Here is a 25,813-nt window from a genome sequence, read left to right as displayed (position 1 = left end):
CATTACTTCTTGCTTCAGTTGGTGGCATGGCAAATTTAACTGTTTTTACAGTCACTGCATACTTCTGTATTCGGTTGCTGAATGCCAAAAATGTCCAGAATTTTTTATGGCCACAGAGAGCATCTCTTGCACACTACATTCATTTTTTTTTAAGTCTATTGTGTGGGAAAAACATGGGCCATGTTAAAATTCACCCAGTTGTAATGCTCTCACAATGTTACATGCATTATCGGAAATGACAAATTCTGAGGAGAGTTCTAGCAGGTAAGCCATTTTGCTATGCATCTCTAAAGGTGCCCATCCTCTAGACGATTAAGTTAAGCGATTGAACGATATCGTTATCATTCATAAATCGTTTGCAAATCATTTGCAAAAATGTCTAAAATGACCAGCGATGCGCGCTCCCGCTGGTCGTTTAGACATCTATCATCGGGCAAGCATGCTGGACAACCTGACGATAACATCAGGTTGAGCATGTTAGCAGATGATTGATGTTACTACACTGAATGACTGCTTGTTCAGTGTAGGCACATCACAGACTGACAAACGACTGCACGATTACAATGTCGTAATCGTGCAGTCTTTTGCCTGTCTTCTAGTGGATAGGCACCTTAAGTTTTTCTAACAGGTTGACACCAGTATGCCTCTTAGTGAAACTGGTAATACAGAGAGTTGCCTGCCTGTGAATGAACTGGCCAGGGCCGCAACTATGGGGGGGAATAGGGGGACACATGCACCAGGCACCGGATTTGAGGGGAGCAGAGATGGTCGGAAATGTCGTGAACAATGACGTCTACTCACGCCTACCACAGCTCTGAGGTGTGTCTATGACAGCGCTCCCCTTTCTCCCATCTCCTCCTCACTGGCAGCACACAGGCATGAAAGTCCCAGACAGAAATGGAATCTAGGTTGCCATAGCAACCACAGCTATAGCACTGTCTGTCCCTTGCCCTGACGCCTCCCCTGGCAGGGACTGCTGACGGCATTCCCGAACGTGGCCTCAGGTGTAGTGTAGTTTCCGGCAGAAGGCACTGAGTGACTGCTGGAGCTGGATGTTTACCCTTTGTGTGAACTGCAGGCAGGTGAGTTGTCAGAGGGCTGGGTATAGGCAGAGCAGCATGTCCTAGCATCATCTACATGCTTTGGCATGCTGGGTCATGTAGTACCACATCAGCTGGGGAGCCGGAAAGTGCCCGAGTGTCTACTCTCTGTAATAATATACAGCTGGGATAACCTATGTATAAACCGAAACCCTCCTACACAGTTCAGCCCCCAATGTATACAGCTAATGCTGACCCACACCTGTATATTCAGCTGAGTCCCCACCCCCTATGTATATAACTGCAGGGCTGGATTAGAGGGGGGCATGTGGCAAGTACATTTGTGTGTGTGTATATATATATATATATATATATATATATATGTGTGTGTGTGTGTTTGTGTGTATACATATATATATGTATACTGTATATTATATGAAAACACTATCAGTATATTGCACACGGGGGGTCTGGAAGGACAGAGTATATAGTTATTGGGGGGGCACCAAATTACTGCCTTACCCCGGGTGACAAAAATCCTAGTTTAGCCCTGAACTTGCATTGTGTGTTAGATGCTACTGCTGCTGCTGAAGGCAATAGACCCACCCAGTGGGCTGTCACAATGATGCGATCTTTCGTTTGACCCTTATCACTTTTCCACATATCTGTGTTTAAGTGGATAGTGTTTACAATGGCATTTTCTAGGCCAAGAATTAGGTTATTTTTAACATCCCAGTACAGGTGAGGAATTGCTGTTCTTGTAAAACAGAATCAAGATGAATTGAGATGGAATTTGGTAGCATTGACACAGGACCTCAATTAACTATCTAAAACCACATGCACTGATGTCAAATTTAGGATGCAGATCCAATGCTAGCATAGCCATCATGGCTTTGGTGTACCCCTGTGCAACTGGATTTTTGTTTTCATACTTGCTTTCTCTTGCAAAGGATTATTTCACAGTCAATTGTTGTTTGAAACTACTAGTCTTCTTGGTCCTTTTCTGGCATGAAGATTCACCCTCAGCAGCAGCAGCTGGCCTAGTGTTCAAGGATTCTTCTGGGGAATCCTGGATAGGGAAGGAGTCAGCTGGGATCTAGCTGCTTCTTATTTTACCGGATTTTTCCAAAAATTTTGCACGAATTTGCTACAAATGACATAACAGGGAGGAGGTTTCTAGATGGTTAACATCTCTACTTATACTTACTTTGGCTTCACAAATGGTACAGATGGGTTGACAAATGTTGTCAGGATTTGGTTAAGAATAATTTCACACAAAAGAGGTTGCTTTTTGTTGTTTTGCCCAGGCATGACAATGACCTCCTTCTTACTGACCTCCTGGCTGACTTACTTTGACACAAACAACATCCTCATCATTAACATCCTCATTAGTGTCAAATGCACCAGTATCCCTCTCATCTTGTTGTACTTCCACAATAGCATCCTCAAATTTCTAAGTCATCATCTTTACTTTTACTGCTGCTTGTCCCCACATTTGCATAGGGTGTGGAAATTGTGGAAGGAGGCTTCTCTAAGAGTAGTGTCAGAAATGTCAGACTTGCACATAATTACGTTATATATTTTAACACACAAGTTTTATATTAATTTTTTTAACTGTGCCTGAACACACAGCAAACTGCCTCCTAGCATCCCTAGAATAAGCCGGGTGGCACCATAATAATGACATTATATTATTTAACACACAAGTTTTATATTCAAATTTCTTAACAGTGCCTGAACACACAACAAACTGTCTCACAGCGCTCCTAGTATAAGGGTGGTACACTTAATAGCATTGACGATGCTCAGACGTCTATCTTCATCTTAGTTGAATTAGTAAAGGTACCGATGTATCTTTCTCTCTTACTCATTCCAGTGACTCTTATTGGGCTCCAATAATATTTCAATTGATGGAGCCAATTCTGTTCAATTAACTAAGATATATACCCCTTCCTTTCCTCCCCTTTCTTTCCTTATGTGTTATATGTTTTGTGTTTGTTTGTCTTTGATGCTATTTGCCAAAAATAAGTTCATATATGGTCCAAGTAATATTAATGATTATTTGACCTAGCATTTAGATCAAGTCAATGTATAATTCTGACTAGGTTGATGGTCCAATTTTTGTTTTTTCTCTTTCTCTCTTATCATTTTGTCAGCTATACTATAATTCAGTGGTTCTCAAAGTTGGTCCTCAGGACCCCACACAGGTCACATTTTCCAGGTCACCCAGCAGGTGCACAGGTGTATTCATTACTCACTGATACATTTTGAAAGATCCACAGGTGGAGCTAATTATTTCACTTGCGATACTGTGAGGAGACCTGGAAAACATGCACTGTTTAAGGTCCTGAGGGCAGAGTTTGGGAACCTGTGCTATAATTAAATGTATCACTTATGATGTTCTTTATAATATATTGGATATTATATTGGTATTTGTATATTCCATGTATTTTTCATTGATATTTTGGAAAAATTAATAGAGAGTACATTTCAAACAAAAAAATAATATTGACGATGCTATAATAGTTTTTGTTTTGTTTTAGAAAAAAGTGCCCCAGTAGGCTTTTTAAGTAACACAGTGCTGCAGTCCACTCCTGTGGTGTTCTTTGTGCCTCACAGTGCTGCAGTACACAGTGCCACTATAGTGTCCCTTTAACACAGTGCTCCTACTTTTTTTTTTTTTTTAGAAAAAAAAGTGCCCCAGTAAGCTTTATTTTTAGCTACAAACAGTGCTGCATTCCACTCCTATGGCATATTTTTTTGTCTCACAGAGTGCTGCAGTCAGCCCAAAATACAACAGTGCCCCCACTTTAACAGTGCTCCTAATCATTTTTAATTTTTTTACAAAATGCCCCAATACCCACAGCCTCTCCCTCCATTCTCCAGTGTGAAATGGCACCCAATAATGAGGGAGGAACTTTTAATATGCAATCCAAAATGCTGGGAAGATGACATTTTGAGATCCGAACAAGGCGGGAAGACCCGAACCCGGCTCGGTTCGACCCGGAATCCCTAAGTTCGGGTCAGTTTCCGTGGAAATCTGCACAGATCTAATAAAAATGCATTGGAATATCATATTTATCCTCATGGCAGGATATGATTTATTTAATTCATATCTCTGGTAAACAATAATATGTATCATGACGCGTTAACTACAGTAGGACAATGTTTATTATCTGACGAAAAATATATTAGCACCTCATGTTAAGGTGGAACAAGACTACATTAATTTAATTTGAAAAAGTTACAGTAGAGAAAAGAAAGTAGAAAAACAAAACTATTCTGCACCTACTTCATAGAAGCATACCCATGGACCCCTTTTGTAGCACCTACTTTATTACCTAATCCTCAACATTTGTATTTGTAATGTTACTTGTCGATTCTTGTGTCAATCCGAATTATTTCCCAGGAGCTAAAGCTAACTGATTTGTATCTTAAAAATTACAGACCTATATATATTTTACTTGTCTGTTCCTATGCTAAAATGAACCTCACATCAATTGGAAATATGAGATGCATGTGTACACCTCTATAGCTGTACAGCATATTTGAATTCTTTTGAAATGTAACATAAATACAGATAATGATAAATACATAGAAAACAATTACAGGCAAAATTCAAATAACGAAAAGGTCTTTTTGGATTAATTTTTCCCATAATCATAAAATACTGTGTTCATCTTCGGGTTACACTTAACTATTTTACAGCTAAAATAAGTCATTTTGTTAAATATATACTGAATGTTAAATGTTTATCAATGTATTATTATAATAATTATTATTTTGAAATCATACATTCATTGTTTTGTCTAGGTAAATATCACTTTGTTGGATATAAATGACAATGCCCCTCAATGGAAGGATGAACCTTACCTTATTAACCTGGTAGAGATGACACCACCGGATTCAGATGTCACTACGGTATGTTTTAAATTGTACAGCAGGACTGGACTTGCAGTCTGCAATTGCCTACATTTTGGTGGGCCCTTCTTTCTTTTAAATCCAAATGACATTGTTCTTGTTTTCCTCCTGTATTGTGCTGCTTATGTATTTTTATGCATATTTATACCATAAAAAAGTTAAATATTTTAATATAGTTACGTGCAAACAAAATGTGTCTGTTCACAATTCATACCTTATTACAACTAGGGATGTGCAGGCTCTGATTGGTTCGGATATTCCCGCCAAAAATCGTATCTCAGAGCCAAAACTTCATCTTTCATGGACAAACATCATCTTTCATGGACTTTTGTCCAGGAATGATGATGATTATCCATGACAGATGATGTTTTGCCTCTTTCTGAGACCGGATTTTTTGCCAGAAAAATCAGAATTTGTCGGGAAAATCCAAACTAATCCGAGCCTGCACATCTCTAATTACAACACAGAACATATTTTACTAATGTGCCCGTTGCTTCTAGACCAGTGGTTCTCAAACTTGGTCCTCAGGACCCCACACAGTCATTTTCCAGGCTTCCGAGCAGGTGCACAGGTGTATTCATTACTCACTGACACATTTTAAAAGATTCACAGGTAGAGCTGCTTATTTTATTTGTGATTCTGTGAGGAGTCCTGGAAAACATGCACTGTTTGGGGTCCTGAGGACTGACTTTGAAAATCTGTGCTCTAGACTAGTGGTTCTCAACTCCATTCCTCAAGTATCCCCAACAGGTTATGTTTTGTGGATTGCTTTAATCATGCATGGGTGAGTTAATCTATATTTCTCAGTCAGTAATTACCCCACCTGTTTCCACAGGCAGAAATCATCAAAAATGATCTCTATGGGATTCTTGATAGTTGGAGTTTAGAAGCACTGCTCTAGACCAGTTTTTCCCAAACTTCTTCCTCAGGGAGCACTAATACCCCTTTTACACCAGAGCTAAAACCCGGGTTATTGCAGAGTTAACCCGGGTAGCTCCTTGGTGTAAAAGGAGACAGGGTTGGATTTCCGGATCAAGTGACCCAGCAATCCAACCCAGGTAACTTGCAGGGTTTAACACGGAATAACCCATGAAACCCTGCAGTGTAAATGGCGCGATCCGGATCACTATTGTAACACCAACAAATTTGGTGGGATGTCAGTCACTGTATCGCCAGATGGATCATGACCGTTCCTCTTCTAGACAACTCCTACCACAGCAGAGTGACAGGGGACCCCCCAGAACCCAGCGCAGAAACCACTGTATAGTCCTGTGTTATACACTACTGCTGCATATCCTGCTGCAGGCTTCTCTCACTGTACAGCAGTATGCTAGCTGCCCTGAGATCACAGACTTCTATGTGCTGACTGATCTCAGTCTTTACTGTGGTGCTTCTCACATGACATGTGCTGTAATGCTTGGGGTACCTGTGCAGATGCCAGCACTTGTCATTGCAGCATGCACTCTCTCTCCTCTCCCTTGGGCTGCAGCAGCTTTAATAGATGTGTGTCCTGTCAGCTTCTCTTGTCCTGCTGCCTTACATGGAAGGGGTCTCCTCCTCACAGTTACCCCGATCAGCTGCTGATCCCTGCTCTCTATGCCCTCAGTCACAGCACTCTCCAGCACACACCACAGCTCCTGTCACGCTCCTCTCTCTCTTCCCCTGGTTTCACTTTCAATCCCAGGCTGTGTAGTGCTGCTCACAGTTGGCTGCTCCTGGTTCCTAGAGTTCCTCCTCAATGCAGATCCAGAACATTCCCCAGAACAGGGCAGCACATAAAAGTCAACATAAATGAGATCCTTATGGGGTACCACACTATGACCTGGAGCGTTCCGCATCCCGGCTTCAGTGGCGATTTGAGATGACGTCATCTCCAAGCGTCCACTTCAACGCCAGAAGAGCCGGGTCACTGCAGACTCTGTCCCGGTGTGACCTGCGCTCACTCAGGAACTTCCTGGGTCGGTGCCGGCTAAATTGCATGTCTGATCTGGATTGGAACCATGTCCTAACCTCCGGGTCAGACCCGGAATTTAGGTATAAAAGCAGTATCACAGTGCAGGTTTTCCAGGTCTCCTCACAGAATCACAAGTGAAATAATTAGCTCCACCTGTGGATCTTTTAAAATGTGTCAGCCAGTAATGAATTCACCTGTGCACTGACTACGAAGAATGTAAATCACGCACTGAGGAATGAGTTTGAAAAACACTGCTCTAGACTGAAGGCCCACATACATCAGAGATGGATTGCGGCAATCTTGCAATTTGCAATCGATTGTGTATAAAAATCTTTCCCTTTTTCAATCGATTGTGGCAATTCTGCAATCGATTGAAAAAGGGAAAGATTTTGATACACAATCGATTGCAAATTGCACGATTGCTGCTATCAATCTCTGATGTATGGGGGCCTTAAGCCTTGGGAACATCTAAATGCAACATTTTTGACAGGGCTTCTTTGTTCCTTCCTCAGTCCCAGCTGAAATCCAGGGACTCTGAGCTGGAGGAGCAATCACAAGCCTCAAACAAGAGATGGATGCATGTTATTGGCCCTCCTGTCATATACACCCTGGTCTATACTTTTTGTTTGTTTTTGTTTTGAGGTGGCAGATACTGTGAGACCTTTTTATAGGTTATTGGTTTAAATATATATTTAATTTTATTGCCATTATTTAGGGAAAGCAGGCAAAATGGGAAAAAATACACCCTTCTATTCTTCCTATAGTTACTTTTTAGCAAGTAGTGCAACCTCTTAAAGAAAACCAAAATATAATTGACGTAAGGAAAGCGATATCAAACCTTTGAGAGCAATAAAGTGGAGAAGTTTCCCATAGAAACTAATCCGCTTCAAGCTATAATTTAGCACAGTCTGTAAAATGACAGAAGCTGATTGGTTGCCAAGGGCAACTTCTCCAATTTCTCTTTCTTGAAGGTTTGATACTGTACTTCTCCTTATTACCCTGCCAAATATAGGTTTGTACATCATATATATATTTATCTGTATGGATGCTTTGCTGATGATATAGTGTCAGGAACAAAGGTACGTAATTTCTTATTGATTATTTTTTTAACATAAATGATGTAACTGCACAGGACACCCATGCAAAATGTGTTGATGTGGGTGTTATGGTGCTGTGGAGGTACAGGCGCAGACATCTTTCACTTGAATTGATTTTTTATTGTTAATTTAGCATTAAGGGCTCAGTTTATTACAGTAAAATGCCCTATTGCTGGAGAAAATGGTTAGAGTATGGTCTAAACATATACAATGAAGTGGAGCAGCAATAGCACTGCCAGCAGTAAGATTCTGTGAGTAATGCATTTCTTTTTATTGTTGAAAAGTTTTTCAATATGTTTTGTTAGATTTATTTTGTTTATATCTTTTATCTATTATTTTTTAAATGGAACTGAAAGCGCAGATCTGCACCTACAGACAATGTCCTGGCATAGTGCTGAATTAACCCTTACCACTTGGTGCCAATATTGCCGACGCAGTTTAGTATTACTCAACTACTATGGTGTAATTTTTTGGGCACTGTAAATTACAGTGATAAGGGATTTTATTTTCACTGAGTAGCTGAAACCATTGTCTCACAAGCATTAGTGGAATCATAGGCTGACAGCGACAGTCCAGTTGCAGCCTGTAATTAACAAAGAACCTATCACTTAGGTGGCATGTCCTTTTACATGTCCCTCACAGGTCACTGGATATACCGGAAGGGGTGATTACATTCTATGATAAGGTGCTATATATAGGTGATTTGTATAACATTATAAATACAGTACCAGCAAGCGGACAGCTTAAAACAGTCCCTGATCTAGCCCCATTTACTTTAGACCTATAAATACCTTAACTAATACTAGTAATGCATTTCTTTTTACAAATGATCCTGTTTACTTATGGCATTTCTTACACATGATTGGAGGCACATATATTGTGTGTGTGTGTGTGTGTGTGTGTGTGTACACATTTATCTACCTATCTAATATATATACAGTGTGTGTGTATATATATATATATAATATATTATATATACACGTTTCATTTATTAGAGGTGCATATTAGAAATCTTGTATTCTTACTGTTTCCTTTAATTCCACCTCTCTATAGAAGCATTGATTTAACACCCTTCACATACTGTAGTGATGGAAAATAAGGGACTTGATGGAGGCAGAAATAATTCAGCTCCCTATGACATGCAAGGAGGGAGAACGCACTGCCACACACCCAGCACCATGTCCTTTACACTGTGTCTATCCAAGCTTAGTCTTTCATCTCTTTTTACTATAATACGTATAAAATGCTGATTACACAAGGTGCAGTCTTAGGATTTCCAGCTGAAAGAGTTCATCATATCCTTCATAGCATTAAAGCACCCTTGTGCTGACACTTTGAGTATTTACACTCAAAAAAACATTTCATGCAAATAAAATGATTGCTGATATAAATGATGTAATGATGGCGGTATATGAATCTGTTGCATGGGCATACTTGTAGCTTGGTGAACATTGTGCCCTTCAGTAATGGCTTGGCCACACATATACATTATGAGTGGAAAGTATTAGTCTTGGTATTAGCATTTGCAGCAGGACCCTGAATGAAACTGTGTGTCTAGCCTTGAGAAGCAGCAAGCTGTGGCACCTAAGTGCTTCAGTTACACTACTCACCTACCAAAGATTAACCCTTGTCTGGCAGTATTACTCAGAGCTGATGTGTAATCTCCAAGAAAGAAAAGTTATACTGCCTTGATACTGCTGAGAGCGCTGTGTCACCTACTGTACAATGATACTCTCCCCATCAGACTCTCCACCTCTCTACAAATCTTCAAACGGGCTCTCAAGACCCACTACTTCATCAAGGCCTTCCAGCACTCATCCTAACCCACCTCATGCTCTTTCCTCCCTATCTTCCCCTTCTGTGTCACGCCCGTCTGTCTGCCCCTCCCCATTAGAATGTAAGCTTTCACGAGCAGGGACCTCTTCCCTCATGTGCTCCTCTTTACATTTTCTTCTACTCTTTACTCCCCATAAGGGCACCTAACACGGGACTGCCAACTCCTGGCAGCTTATTGTGAGTGCTTTAATCGCTATTGCAGCAATATATATAAATCGTGTCCTTGTCCTGCACTGTAATGTACTGTAAGTTACTTGTTTCTTGTTCACCTATTAGTTCTATGTACTATGTAAGGCGCTGCGGAACACTTGTGTCGCCATATAAATAAAGGAGAATAATAATATTAAAATGGAAATAGACTACAACCACAATTCAGTTTGTCCACTGAAATGCTCTTCTCTTACTGTTATATACTTGTCTCTGGGATTAGTAAATATTGTGTTATTGTTATTTTCCATGTTTTTTAAAATAGAGAATATTATTACTTTTTTTTGTCCTGTTGAATGTTGAATTGGCTCAGTGCTTGTTTTTAGTTGACAGAGTACCTTTTGTTATTCCCAATGACACTTATGTACCCCACACCTTGGTCATGAAGGGACAGCACCACCTTCTGTTTATGAAGTGGTTAAGAGCGGGAACTCCTTACATAAGCAAAAATACATTTTCCAACCAGCCCTGCTCACACCCAATAAGATTGGTATGGAACCAGAAGTTGTAAATTACAGTTAAAAGTAAAAGAACAGCTCTAGGAGTGATTTAGATTGCCCCCACCCAAACATGGTGCTGGGCAAATACCCCTTTTGTTGTTTTGTGTTCTATGATGCACAAACCATATATGATAAAAGGAAAGAGAATATAGGTTAATGTGAATTAACTGTGGATTTAGTACATTAGTTAAAATAACTGGTTCCATATATCCGGACATAGTGAAACATAGAAACAGCCATATTTTAGGTCAATCTCCTCACATTGCGCTCACTGATCCAACAAAATCATGCTACCAAAACTAAGAAGCCACTCCTCTAAATCATTAATCTGGGAATACAGCTGAGAATTCAAGACTGTCCTGTCTATTGGGACTATTGGAGTCTTATGGTTCTGCAAAATATTACCTGTGTCTGCAGTGCCGGTGCAAGGTTTTCTTGACACCTTCAGCCTACTGTCCCCCTATTTCCCCACAAACACACCAATACCCACTTTCCAGCCCCTCAGGTGAAAGTGTGGAGATGGCATCTTAGAAGTTCCGCAGCGACCATCTATCAGAGACATCCTTCATTTGTGATAGGCAGACTCTGGCGCACTAGGCAGCCGCCTAAAGCTACCTAATGGTAGAGCCGGCCCTGTGTCTCTGTCTTCAAAGGTAAATCCACTGAAAGCCTAAAAATGAATTAATATTAAACCATTATAGACAACAGGGAACCCATGAGTTGGTGGTAAGAGGCGCTTGGGTAGCTTCTATTATGTGGCTTATCTTCTCTTATTCCTATCCAAAACTAAATATTTACTTTTTTGTGGAATAAGTCTTTCGGATCTAGAGCTTTGACCTAGAATATAATGCATATAAACTCTAAGGTACAGTAAATAAATCACACTGTCATTATCTAGTATTATTAACAACTCAGCAAATTCACAAACCGTTTAAAGAAATGCCTGTTATCTCTAACTAGTGTTTTCCCCTGTAGAAAATAAAATATCCAATTAAACATTTTAACATATCAAGGGTAATGAAGTACAGTTGATCTCATTGACACCCATTAATTATTAAAAGAGGGTTAATTGGTCTTTTAAATAACATTCACCTTGGAAATGTGCATGAACAAATACCAAGCCCTGCAGAATTACATGATAATTATTCAGGCAACTGATGTAAAAATATGTATTGGTAGTAGTAGTAATAATTATAATAATAATAATATCACTCACAAACGCAACACAAAACAGACATAAAAACTGGTAATGCCATTTTACTTCTATTTATTATCAATGTCCAAAGTGCTAAAATAATCCACAATACAGCAGTTACCAAATGGAGATTTTTTTTTTAAAACATTATGACAAATATGGCAGCAATTTGCAGCTGAAAATATCAATATATGGACATTTACTATCAGACACATATAACCAGGGGCATTTCTAGAGAGGAGGGGGCCCGTGTGCAGTCTCCGACACAGGCCCCCTCCTCTCCGCCCGACGGCCGGCAGCACACTGAGCTGTGCGCTGCCAGAGCCGGAGTTATAGACTCTGGGCACTAGAGTGTGCCCAGAGTCTATAGTGTATGCACAGGTCACTGGGAAAATGGCCACAGCGGCCATTTTCCCTGTACTGCGCAAACGACGGGAAAATGGCTGCCGTGGCCATTTTCCAGTCGTTTTACAGTGCCGGACCCCCGCACTGACGTGGGTCTTCGGAGAGGTAAGTAATATTATGGGGGCAGGGTGTGCGGTGCGGGGCCCCCCTGGACCCAGGGGCCGGTGTTCCCCGCACACCCTGCACCCATTATAGATACGCCCCTGCATATAACTATAATTCAGAATATATGAGTCTATAGTCTCTACATATGGGACCATAAAAAGGGGGAGATGTACTAAGGGGTTCGGTATGATGCGGTCGGCAGTTCAAATCCCGACATCGGAAGCCCGGCATGGTGAAGATCCCGACAGCTAAAAAAGGTAAGTACCCCAAACCCTCTCCCCCCCAACCCTAACTCTCCCTTACTGGTGCCTAAACCTGACCTCTCCCCCACAGTGCCTAACCCCCCTCTAAGTGCCTAAACCTAACCCTCCTTCCCTGCTGCCTAAACCTAAGTCTATCGGGGGGTGCCTAACCCTAACCCACCCTTCCCCTAGCCTAAACCTAACCCTCCCAGGGTGGTGCCTAATCCTAAATTCCCCCTGGGAGCCCCTAACCTAACCCTCTCCCCCGTGGCTGTCCGCACCCGGCTTATCTTCGATCTGGATGCCAGGCGTCGGGCTCTCGACGCCTGTCATTTTAACCCTTGCCGGGATTAGACAGTCGGATAGCCGGCGGTCGGGATTCCATCCGTCGGCTTCCCGACTGCTTCCTGTACTAAGCCTTGGAGACGGATAAAGTGGAGAGATATTAAGTACCAATCAATTAGCTCCTATCTGTCATTTTATAGGCTTTGTTTGAAAAATTACAGCTAGGAGCTGATTAGCTGGTAGTTTATCTCTCTGCACTCTATTACTGTCCAAGGCTTAGTATATCTGCCCTAAAGAGAGAAAACATTAGATTCACAGTACATTTGGAAATATAAGTCCCTCCAGTAAAATTAAAAATATTAATGTGTAACTCTGCTTAGCAGATGTCCTTATCATAGATGTAAGTCGAGACACAGAACGGTTCCTTTAGAGGTTTAAATTAGCCTGTGTCCGGAAGTTGTAGTTACAAATCGCAATGGTACTAAAGTTTTTTGTGTCCGGTATAAATCCTAAAAATGTACAAAGCTGTTGTAGGTTTTTATGCAGAACTCCACTTTTCCACTATGTTTTGCCAATGCAGGAAAAGAAAGGTGCACTATGAGTATTGAGAGTCATAACAATTATGATAAATTCTAAAATTAACATGGAGTATAAAAGAGGTTCTTAGCACATTTGTCACAAATGCATGCCCAACTACCATGTCACGGTGAACTCCATTAGATGGATCCCTAACGTCCCTAATACTGACATATTATAGCAATTTGTCCAGGACTTAGCTATAATAGTGCCCATTCTAATATGTAGACAGCAGTGCAAGGACCTGTACTAATTCAAATCACCTAACAGGAGATGGGAGTGGTGCAAGTACCAGGGAGAAGGAGTGGCTATCTTCATATGTACCTTATACACAGAAATACAGAGGGAAAGGGGAGACGGCTGGACTGCACACCCTTATTTTAAGCATAAGATGTGCTACCATGCTGAGACTTGTAGTAATAGAACTACAGGAAAAAGAAAATGCAGGTGCACACTCTAAGCAGCAAGAATGCTGTGTTTTGCATCATATTCAAAATGTGAAGTGCCTTTTATTTAGGGATGAGCGGTTCGGATTCTGTGGAATCCAAAAAGCTCCGAACATCGGGTGTTCCCGCTGCCTCGGATCCCACTGCGAGGCCGAACGTCATCCTCCTGACATCGGATCCTCGCGAGAGGCAAGAGTGTTGGATTCTCGACAGAGGCGAGAGTTCGCCCCTATATAAGGCGCAGAGACCGGGACTTGGCGCCACTTTCATGCTCCGCACGCTGTGCATTGCTCTGCTGATATTCTATTTACTGGCTGCGTACAGGGAGTGGGACAAGTGGCTGTGCTGGCAAAGTGACTGTGTAAGGGGGCACACTGCACACTGATGTATGCTGCTCTATAGTCTGCTGATTAAAGTGTCGAGACTGTGTACAAAAAAAAGTTTAAAAAAGTCAAAAAGCTTTTGAGAAAGTTAAAAAAAAAAAAAAATAACTTATTTTTTGGTGCTGTACCCCACTGTGTATACAGGCACCATGACTCTTTGGGCCTTAGCACTCTGTGTATACAAGCACCATGGCTCCGTGGGCCTTAGCCCTCTGTGTATAAATTAAAAGCACCATGACTCCGTGGGCCTTAGCCCTCTGTGTATACAAGCACCATGACTCCTTGGGTCATAGCCCACTGCGTATATAAGTACTGTGACACTGTTGGCTGTAGCCCACTGGGTGGGAGGGCCCAAGGACAAATCCATCTTGCACTACCTTTCATTTCTGTCACTGCTGTGTGGCAATGTTTCATAGATGTGCTTTAAACTGTGGTGTCTGTACCGCTGCTCTGTTGCTTAGTAACCAGCCAGCTCACTGCAGCCTTTGGCCAATAATGGTGAAAACAATATTATAAACTGTGAGGTGGTCTAAATTGACTGTAAATGACTGGAAATTAATGATATTGGGGTTAATAATACTCTAGGAACAAACAAAAAAAAAAAAAATTCAGTGATTTTAGATTTTTTTTTGCACATTTTTGTAAAAAATCCAAAGCCAGTCACGGCAGGTTTGTCAAATCCAAATCCAAAACCGGACGACGAATGAGAGCCAAATTCAGCAAAAATGGTCCGGCGCACATCCCTACTTTTATTCAGTAGCTTGCAGATGTTACAGTTTCTATTTCTGCCTTTTGCCAAATACTTTATGTAAGTGGTATACAGCATCGTTGTAGGATATCTTAATTATATACTTTAAGAAATGTGTGAGATGGGTGATTTTGAATTATATTGAGGTCATTTATAAAGCACAAAATTAAAACTTTGCAATGTAAAAGATGCTTTGGCTTGCATCTGAATAATGTAAAGTATAGCATTAGCACACTGTCACTACTTTAGCAAGAACACAGAAACTTGCAGAAATCATGATGGTATGCTGGTTATTTTACGTAATTGTTCATAGTGGTAGCAGATGTGGGGAACCAGGCACCCGCACAAATTAAGCTAAGGGTATGCAGTCAGATTGTTGACAGTCACCCATGTTGACATGGTTAAAATGTTGACAACATAAATATTAACATGGACAGATTGTCAGCATATGTACTAATAAATCAAATCCGAGGTTAGGAGTGCATGCAGAATATATATGGGCTAATATAAAAGTGGACAAATGTGCATTTAGAACATAGGCAGGGAAATGGCACATGTAAAAAAGTGGATTTATGTAAATATGTCAGACACATCTCAAGATGCGTTCAGCTCCAAATCAATAGCAATTGGCCAGGTGTATGTAAGATGTACAAGTGCATTTTGTTTTTACTCCATACGATAGCATAAAGAAGGCATATGGAAGTGGCTTGACTTTGTTAGTATGTTCTAAAAGTGCATGTCTTGCGTTAGCGGGCAGCTCTGCATGGGTAGCTAAAATGTCAATTATAGCTTGAGCTCTTGTCTGAGATTGTAGATCCTGGAGCCTCCCACTAAAGGACTACTAACAATTAGGGGCATTTTAACTAAAGTGAAGGTTTTCTAGAAGTGGAGATGTTGCCCATAGCAACCAATCAGATTCTAGCTATTATCTTCTATTAAGTGCTAGATAAACGTTAAGTAGAATTTGATAGGTTGCTGTGGGCAACCTCTCCACTTCTAAAAACCCGCACTTTAGTAAATATACCCCTTAGAGTTCAACTCTTTCCCTAACCCTCAGAGGCCAGCATGGTTGGGAAGAAGCACATGGTTTCTGCTACTCCACAGAGCGCTGACCAGCCAGGGGCTGAATTTCACTTGACAGTGGCCTCCCTATTCTTATGGGCTTCCTGTGTTAGAGAAAACCCTGTCTGTCTGTCTGTCTGTTTATCACTGGGGCTTTTTCATATTTATTAATGTATTTATGCCTGAACTCCAATAATACAACAAGTCGGGATTGGTAAGAAATCCAACTTTCCTGACCCCCGGAGCGAGAGAATTTCTCTCTCGCTCCGGGGCTTGCGCACTCGCAGTGCAGCCACTGTGCGTGCACAGAGCCCAATATCAACCCGCTTGCGAGGGCTCCACATGCTTAAAAACTTAACTTATACATAATTGAATCTAACCCCTTAGTTTGTTTATAGATCTACCAATATCAGATTATCTTTCTGCATGATTCGGTATTAATATACAGTATTGTGCATTTCGCAAACAGTTATAGATTAAATAAGGGTTAATGTAATCCCTATTGTAAATAATATATATAGAGTTAGCTGCACTTAAACAATTTGTAATAATATTATGAATAAAAATTATGTAAAGGATGTAATATTTTTTAAAATACACAAATTTACAATAATTAATTGGACATACAGTCGAAACATATATAGAAGAAATATGCAAGCACACACACAAACACGCACATACTGTATACCTACTCATCTATTTTAATTTAAAAATAAAATTCCTAGTTATAGTTTACTATAGGTCGACAGCCAATCCTGATGCTTACCCTTCTTTTACGGAAAGAAGCTCACCATTTCTTCTATACGCTCTATACAGAGCAGTGTGTAAAAGAGTCTCTGATGGTGAAACAATCACACCCTCTACAGTCTTTTGAGGCGTGCAGAAGTAATGGCTGCACGTAGGCCGACACTGAAGGAGATGAGTAATGTATAATTAGTGTGTTCTGATATCAGAATGTCATAATGACACAATTATTATTTATATGGACTATTTATGTGTAAAATAAACAAATAACTTGATTACCAAGACATTTTAAAAATAAAGTTATAAGTTGTTTTTCCCTGGGTTTCTTTTTTTCCCTACCTGAAAATGTACAATTTTCTAATTTGAGGTCATGGAATCTTATTTCCAGGCAATTGTGAGGTTAATTCACTTTACTAAAAATTTCAATACATTTTCTCTCTCTGGAAACTTAGACTTAAATTGATTTACCATTTGTTTTTTTTTCTTCCCTGCTCATTTTCAAGTACACAAAATAGACTTAGTGGAAGTTTAATAACGCATTAAATTAATTTTTATTTTTGTCCCACTCAAACCTCATTAATTTTCCTCATAATTATGTTTTCACAAAGCAGCCGACATTAACTGAGCAAGTCTTTTTTTGTTTTACTTTATCTATTTTAAGGGCATGGAATTGTTGGGAACACATTGTGTTGTTACAGTATTATTGTGATTATACTTGCACAATAGGATAATATAATGCATATTCCTATACACCTTATTAGAAATGCCATACCTCAACTTCGAGATATTCTTATCTTTCCAGTATAATTTGTTTTTGTAAACACAGGACATTTTTATACCGTATATTTTACAATTGTGCACTATTTTTAATAGATTCAACAAACTTCTATTGACAGTTCCCTGGACAAAATATATTCTCTTTAAATAACATCAACCCAAAACAATTGTTTACACAGAATGCATACTTTTACTATGCAACATAATGTTTTCATTGTGAATTTCTATTATTTATTGTGTCCAATTGTTATCGGCACCTGCAAATGTTATTTATTTGTATATTTTTGGTAATTGTATTTTCTGATGTATAAAAAGTTCTTAATAGGAAAATATATTTGCAAACATTGTTAAATGTAAATCAAGTAGAAAATTTAGAGACTGGTGTATGACAGAATGATGTCAAGCATCAATGTACTATATAGCATTCAGTATTTATTTTTATTTTTTTTAATGTCCCCAGGAAACACTTTATTTAGACAAAAAATGATTCTAACAAAACAGATATTCTTTTAACACATTTATTGTATTATATAATCATCATATCTTGTCGTGTTTTGCGCTAGAATTAATAACAGGAGAGAGATCATCTCTTTGTTACCAGCCAAACTTTCAAGTTGACTTATTAGTGTACAGTATATAATGTATATAATTTTATTTAGGCCAGGTTGTGTTATAATATGTTAGCCTCTTGAAATACAAAGTTAACATTTTTATTGGACTTATATTGGGGAAAAATAATGGGAAAACACCTTTCCATTTTTTTAGATGATTACCGCAACTCCCAGAAAGTGTAAGAACATAGGGCCTGATTCAGAGCCACACGCAATGCCCATGATCACATAGTTAAGCGATTATTTGCAACTGCGCATGTGGGAAATTTCTGATATCTCCTATGCATGCATTACTCTGAGTGTATGCACAGGTGCTCTTGTGATCGATGCAGACTGTAACAGAAGTGTGGCAGAAAAGTGATGGGGCGGTGACTGGGAAGTGGCTAGTAGTGCACCCAAAGGAGCAGCAGGCGTATTATAGGAGTGTCAATGCAAGCGACTGCATTCATAGATGCACAGCCGCAAGCGTAGAGGTTTGTGTACAGATGGCGACACTGACATGCCATAGGGCTGGTACAGTTTTCAGTGGTGCGACAAATGGTAGCGCATGAGGACGCACCAATCGGTATTATAGTGAGCACAGGTGCTACAAGTGGGTATTTTAGTCCTTGCACATTTGGCCACATAGATGCACACATGAGAAGGAGTTTGTAGGCCGTTTGCATAAACTTGCAGACGGGTGAATGCTAATAGATGGTGCTGCGTTCCATTTTGCGTGCGACTCAGAAGTAGGCGCATATTTTTTTTGTCTTCTAATGTTATATTGCAATCTACCGTATGTATAGAAATCTTATGGTAAGTGTATATGGCAATAGGCCAAAGAGCTAGGTCAAAAATTGTTGCCTGTTTTGGGATCACATTTGTATTGTAAATACATAATTTGGGGGTTATGTGCTGTAAAATAACAGTGGAGTGATGAGGACGATTTTATAAGTTTTTTCTACTTATTTATAATTTATATTTTATTTTTGTACTTTTTATTTTTGTAGAGCCAAGTAGACAATCACATGTAATATTAACCTAATGCTAAGTAATATGCCAGCTAGCAATAGGTCACTACTACACAGTGATTTACTAATGCCGAGATATCCGCAGCCTGAGGAGTCCTGATGACATCTCAGTCCCCCATTTAAAATGTCAGCTCAGGCTTCATTTAACTCAGCTGTCATTTTAACATGTTCAGCGTAAGGGAAGCAGTCAGTATTTCATAGCTAAAAAGCATCTGTAACACTCTTTAGAGAACAGTATGTAATGCAGAAATATCTCACTGTGCACAGTTTCACAAACTGGTTGTTGAAGTCACAGGAATGATGTATGAGAGATCAGCACTGTTCTCTGTAAAATTTGTGCACTGAAAATTAAAAAGGTGAATACTCAGTTTAATGCCGGGTACACACTAGACAATGTCTAGTGTGTATGCCATCGGCAGCAACGGGACCCGTCGGGGGTGCCGGCATTGGCAATTGCATACACACTTGCCGGCAGCGACAGAATTACGGTGGGGGCCATGGCCCCCGCATGTCGCTGAAGATGCGCAGGAGCGAGCATCGTCAGCGGCGTAGTTGGTACACATTGGCTGATGTGGACGATATGTCGGCGGATGAGGCGACATATCATCTAGTGTGTACCCAGCTTAAGGGTCTGCATTGATAATCCGCTGGTTGGTGAAACCATACACAATGGCCATTTTGTCTTGACTCTCAGTCTCTGGTTAGATGGGTGCTGGATCTTCTCTGTATTTTCTTCTCAGAGAACAATTTCTACTAGTGACACTTGATAATAGTGAATATTATTTATTTTTGTCCACGTTTCTGACTCTTGCTGTATTCAAATAGGCTTTCAAAGGCAGTACACCAGTTAGATATTAATTAAGGTCAGCTTTGTTCATGCAAATGAACTCTCTTGTTCTTTGTACTTCTGTCAGTACAGACTGCACAGAAGGTCAGTTCTGCTTTTGTCTGATCTGTGTTTTTTTAGTTTGTCAATTGCAGAACTTTATAAATACTTATGTCCCATATTTTTGTTGTTTAGTATATATGTAGATGTATCATTCCTCTATGGTGCCTATTCATCATAAATTCCCACGCAAATGAAGTATATCACCCACTGCGAGTTGTGGTAGCGGAAATGATTCTAGCGTAGCAGTTCAGTATTGCTCTAGTGCCTGGATATCTCTTCCGAAACGCAGCCATCCGGCGATCGGATCCTTTAATTAGCTAAAAACATGCAGAAACTAATGATTCTACATGTATAACAGGGCATAATAGAATAAGGAAAATAGGCCCCTATATGCAATAAAACTCTCAGGTCATCATGATTTACGGTATTGCATGCATACAGAGGTGTTAGGTCAATGCTATAACACATAGCTAAACACCACTTAATTTAATCAATTGTATGCATATAATCTCCAAGTATTTGCAAAGTCAATGTTTTTGATAAATTTATTATTGCTATATTATGTTATTGAAATTTTAAATATCTCCTTGTTATTTTATTTTGTTCTGCAGCATTGCACTTTAAATATTCTGTTTATATTACTGTGTTCTGTAAACCATGCACCCATCCCTATGTGAAACTATCCATTTAAAACACATGGCTTGCTTTACACTCACTTACACATTTAAAATAAATGAGCCATTTTAAGAGCTTGACAATACACATACCAGCCTGAACTATTTACACTGGATTTATAATCCTGCAGCCAAAAATTAATTAAAATCGTATTTTAGCTGCTATAAAGTAAACAAACCATTTTAGGTGCTAAGTATTTTATGGTTCCTAATAGCTAAACATACTAAAATGATAAAAGCTGCCTGATAAAGTGCTTTCAACATACTGGAATTAAAACTTACCTACGGGTGAAAATGCCTGTTTTTGTTTTTTAAATATTTTATTGGAGAACTGCACAATACAAATAAATAGAATTACAATCAGATAAAAAGAATGTGTACAAGACATTACGAGTAGAACATAAATAAACAACTACTCAGATATACAAGACAATAGTTGGAGTGAAACAAGTACTCAGATATACAAGACAATAGTTGGAGTGAAACAAGTACTCATATATACAAGACAATAGTTGGAGTGAGACAAGTACTCAGATATACAAGACAATAGTTGGAGTGAGACAAGTACTCAGATATACAAGACAATAGTTGGAGTGAGACAAGTACTCAGATATACAAGACAATAGTTGGAGTGAGACAAGTACTCAGATATACAAGACAATAGTTGGAGTGAGACAAGTACTCAGATATACAAGACAATAGTTGGAGTGAGAAAACCGCAAGCGTGAAAGTAACAAGTATGGAAGAGTACACGTGCCATGGCACTATAATAAAGCTGATTAATAGAGGCATGAAGAGGGCGTTATTTTCAGACAGAGGGCCTGATTCAGACCCGCTCGTGAGCAATGAGCGCTGGCAAGCGGGTCGATGGTACCCTAGTGCGCATGCGCTAGACCCGGGGAGCGACAGGGAAGCCGTCGCTCCAGGTCTCGCACCAAAGGGGGCGTGCTGTTGATGTTGATTGACAGCACGCCCCCTTTGGTGGGCGTGCTTGGGGCGTGCCTGCCAGACAGAGGCATTCCCATGGGAACGCCTACCGTCTGGGTCCGGCCCCACTGAAATCACTAGTGATGTCAGTGGGAGTGATTTTGGCTCTGATAGAGCCAAAATCACTCCAGGGCTTGCGGCAGCGAGACCCTACCGCAGGGTCTCGTCGCAAGCCCGATTGACGCGATGGTCTTTACCATCGCGACCATCATCATGGACGCTCGCATAAGCTGTGGGTGGTAACCCACAGCTATGCGAGCGTCCAAGAGGCAGCTCCAAGTTTAGGTAGGAGGGCACTGATTCAGAGCGAGCGCTCTGGTCAGAGCGTCCGGCTCTGAATCGGGCCCAGAGAGCGCCCTCAGGGGGAACACCTCTAGATTGTACAAGGAAGTCAGAGCAACTGCTTTGCGAAGCGAATCTATACGTGTGTATGTACGGCAGCTAAACATCACGCCATTTTTCCACTTTGCTTTCTTTATTGGTCAATATTTCCAACCAATCCATAATAGGTATGAATCCCAAGGATTATCAAGTCCAAAGTCAGTGTATCTGACTATATCCATTGTGATAAAATGGTATTTTTTCTCCGCTGCCACAATCTTAGCGAGCAACAGACATCCCAAAAGGTAGTTTAGATCTCATTGAGGCCGGGCATATATCCCACGTAGCCCATTCAGGGATAATTGTAAAAACTATCCCCAATGTGTTATTAATATATGACTGTATGAGCCACCAGAACGTATTAACCCCTGCACAGCCCCATATACAATGATAAATACCTGCTTCAAGAAGCTGACATTTGATACAGAGGGAATCCGATGAGATCCCCATAAGGAATCTCAACTCAGGTATTATGTAGAAGTGGTGTAACAATTTGTAATGCATTTCTACATATGATGCTGAGATAAGGTGTTTGGTTGAAATGTTCAAAATCTTTAAGTATACACTCCGAAGATAAATTTGGAAAATCCACTTTCCATTTAATTAAGCCAGTGTCACCACCTCTAAATTAAGGGGGCGTTTAATAGGTGCATAGCGAAAAGACCTTGCCCATACCAACTTAGGGCAGCTTTAATGGAAGAGGAGGCCCGTGTGTAGGCTCTGATCAGGCCCCCTCCTCTTCGGCGCAGCAGTAGACTCTGGCATTGTGCCAGTCTACTGCGCATGTGCAGGTCTCCGGGAACATCTCTACTGCGCATGTGCAGGTCTCCGGGAACATCTCTACTGTGCATGTGCAGGTCTCCGGGAACATCTCTACTGCGCATGCGCAAATCACCAGGGAAATGGCAGCTGTTGCAATTTTCCTGGTGATTTCTGCAGCGCTGCAGCCAGCGCCAGGCCGCCGGAAAGGTAAGTATATCAAATTATATATGTGCGGTGCTTGTGCCCCTCGCACCTTGCACCCTATATAAATACGCCCCTGGCAGCGGCGCAATACACTGTCAAGTGCACATTCTCTATCTGCCTGATAATGTAGCTAATACTTTAGCTATATAGCTACGTATCTGATAATAAACAAATAATGAGATATTTAAATGCAGAAAGATCATTCTCAGGTGATCATAGGATAACATTTGTAAAGTCTGTTGGTATAATAACTAATAAAGCAAACAAATGCCCTGAAGGCCCCAAGAATCCAACACAGTTGAAGTGAGGCTCCTGTGAAAAACATAATTATGAACCAATGGGAGGAAAACTGGGGATGTAGTTGTGAGATCGGATGGGCACGATGCCATCAGTCTCAGTAGCGACAGGGGTGTCCCGACAAGAGACTTAAGATAGGTGTCAAAATACTGATGCCTATCTTAATCCCGACTGCAGTCCGAACGAGGTAAGTCCAGGGCGTCCTTAGCGTTAGCCGCGCGGGGCGGGGAAGAAAGATTTGGTTTAGGGAGCATAGCAGGGTTAGGTTTTGGGGGGGGAGGGTATGGTTAGGCACCCCTAGGGGGGGAGAGATAGGGTTAGGCACCATTGTGGGGTTAGGGTTAGGTGCAAAGGGGGAGGTTTGGTTTAGGCACAAAGGGGGGAAACTTAGGTTTAGGCGCTAATGGGGAGGCTTAGGGTGCAGGGTGGGGAGGGTTAAGGTTAGGCTACAAAAAGGGAGGGTTAGGGGGGGGAGGGTAAGTATACTTTCCCGACCCCTGTTGTGATACCAACCATCGAGATTCCACTGTTGGTATTCTGACAGGAGGCATCCCGACAGCTGGCATTACATACCGATTCCGGAAAACTGTATTTTGAGCTGAGACACCTGTACAGATGGAGGTTAACAACAAATTTGCAGTGAAGTGTGAAGAGAATGTAGACGGCCTCATATGTAAGAGGTTGGGAAGTGATACATAGGGGCAAAAAGATTAGAAAAAGGAGGAGACTGAGGAAAAATAGAAAAAAACATTAGAAGGCCAAGTAGGCTGAACCACAGAAGGAATAAAAGAAGGAAAGCAGAAGAGAAAGAAGAGGGGCGGGAGGGCATTACACTATGGCCGGCATTAATAGAAAAACACACCACCACCATTCAAGCCACGGAGGTCACCTGGTGGTCAGCGGCATCAGAGACCCGAGGGCAGAAACTCTGTCTAGTGGAGACTGCTCCCTAGCAGCCAGAGATGAAAATGCTGGGCAGGCGTTGACCCACTAGTCCTAGCTGGCAGGTGGCATGTGTGGGGTGGTGTGATTGGCATCAGGGCAGTTACAGGGGGAGAGGGGGACAATGTAACAACAAAAACAGGTGTAGGAAAGGTAAAAATACATACAAAAGGGGAGCGATGAGAACTATATGGGAGAATAGAAGAAAGGAAAGACCGAATAAAGTCCAAAAAGGGAGAAAGGAGTAAAGCAAAAGGGCAGATTAAAGACACAGTAAGTTGAGGAAACTGAAAGATGCTACAGAATATGATCAGCCAGGCACTTTCCAATTGATAAAGATGGCATACCAGATTCAAACTTGACATCTACTGTATAAACTAGTAACTGACGCTCCCACTAAAATACAATAAATTAACCTACAAGTTCAACCAACCGAATAATAAGCTAAACAACAATCTGCCTAGTAACCAGTAACTACTATTGTATTACTTAACCAATCACAAGAAAACTAAGGACTTTAATATAGCCTTACGCATATAGCCGTAACATTATACAGCTCTAGTCTAATCTTTACCCCTAATTGGCAAAAGAACTGCAATAACAGTATTAATTTGTTTGACAAATTTAATTAACCTCTACAAATTATTGTATGACTTTATTTGTACAGCACCGCTGGTTGATTGGCCCCTTAAAAAAATGTCAAGAATGTAGGACAACATGCAATACAACAGTTTAACTTAATTGGAACATAAAAATAAGTGAATATTTAGTGCATACATAAGACCGTTTCATAACACTAAAAAAGCATTGTCCATGTCCTATACTTGCAATTGAAGAGAATGTTAGGCTCTATTAGGGAGTTTCAGAGATAGAGGACAGAATGCAAAGGCACAGATAAAAACATATTAATAGATGCTGGTAGAAAGCTCTCCAATCACATCAAAGCATAGTGAATAACTAGAAATATCCTAGGACACATGGGGCCTGATTCAGAGCTGAACGCTCTGACCAGAGTGCTCGCTCTGAATCAGGGCCCTCCTCCATGAAAATGGAGCGGCCTCCTGGCCGCTCGCATAGCTGTTGGTGACCACCCACAGCTTATGCGAGCGTCCATGATGATGGTCGCGATGGTCTTGACCATCGCGACCATCGGGCTTGCGACGGAGACCCTGCGGTAGGCTCTCGCTGCCGCAAGCCCTGGAGTGATTTTGGCTCTATCAGAGCCAAAATCACTCCCACTGACATCACTAGTGATGTCAGTGGGGCCGGCTTCAGACGGTAGGCGTGCCCATGGGAACGCCTCCGTCTGGCAGGCACGCCCCCGGCACGTCCACCAAAGGGGGCGTGCTGTCAATAAACATCGACAGCACGCCCCCTTTGGTGCGAGACCCGGAGCGATTGAGAGCCCGTCGCTCGCCAGGTCTCGCGCATGCGCACGACGGAGCTCCCTCCGTCGTGCGCATGCGCAGTGGGGGAACATCGACCGCTTGCGAGCATCCTGCACTCGCGAGCGGGTCTGAATGACCCCCATAG

The 25,813-nt window shown here is 41.1% G+C and overlaps 1 protein-coding gene across 1 annotated transcript in view; it reads left to right on the top strand.

Moving 5' to 3' along the window:
* The window catches only part of CDH23 (cadherin related 23), a 1,221,584-nt gene that overhangs the window by 716,934 nt on the left and 478,837 nt on the right, over positions 1–25,813 (top strand). Inside the window, exon 21 of the mRNA XM_088472189.1 lies at positions 4,854–4,961. Within this exon, the coding sequence (XP_088328315.1) occupies positions 4,854–4,961 (108 nt within the window). The remainder of the gene's footprint in view (positions 1–4,853; positions 4,962–25,813) is intronic.

Source organism: Taudactylus pleione, unplaced genomic scaffold, assembly GCF_031769625.1.
Source record: "Taudactylus pleione unplaced genomic scaffold, aTauple2 ptg000121l, whole genome shotgun sequence".
Lineage (NCBI taxonomy): Eukaryota > Metazoa > Chordata > Amphibia > Anura > Myobatrachidae > Taudactylus > Taudactylus pleione.
The sequence above is the reverse complement of the archived record's forward strand: the minus strand, read 5'-3'. Positions and strand labels throughout refer to the sequence as shown.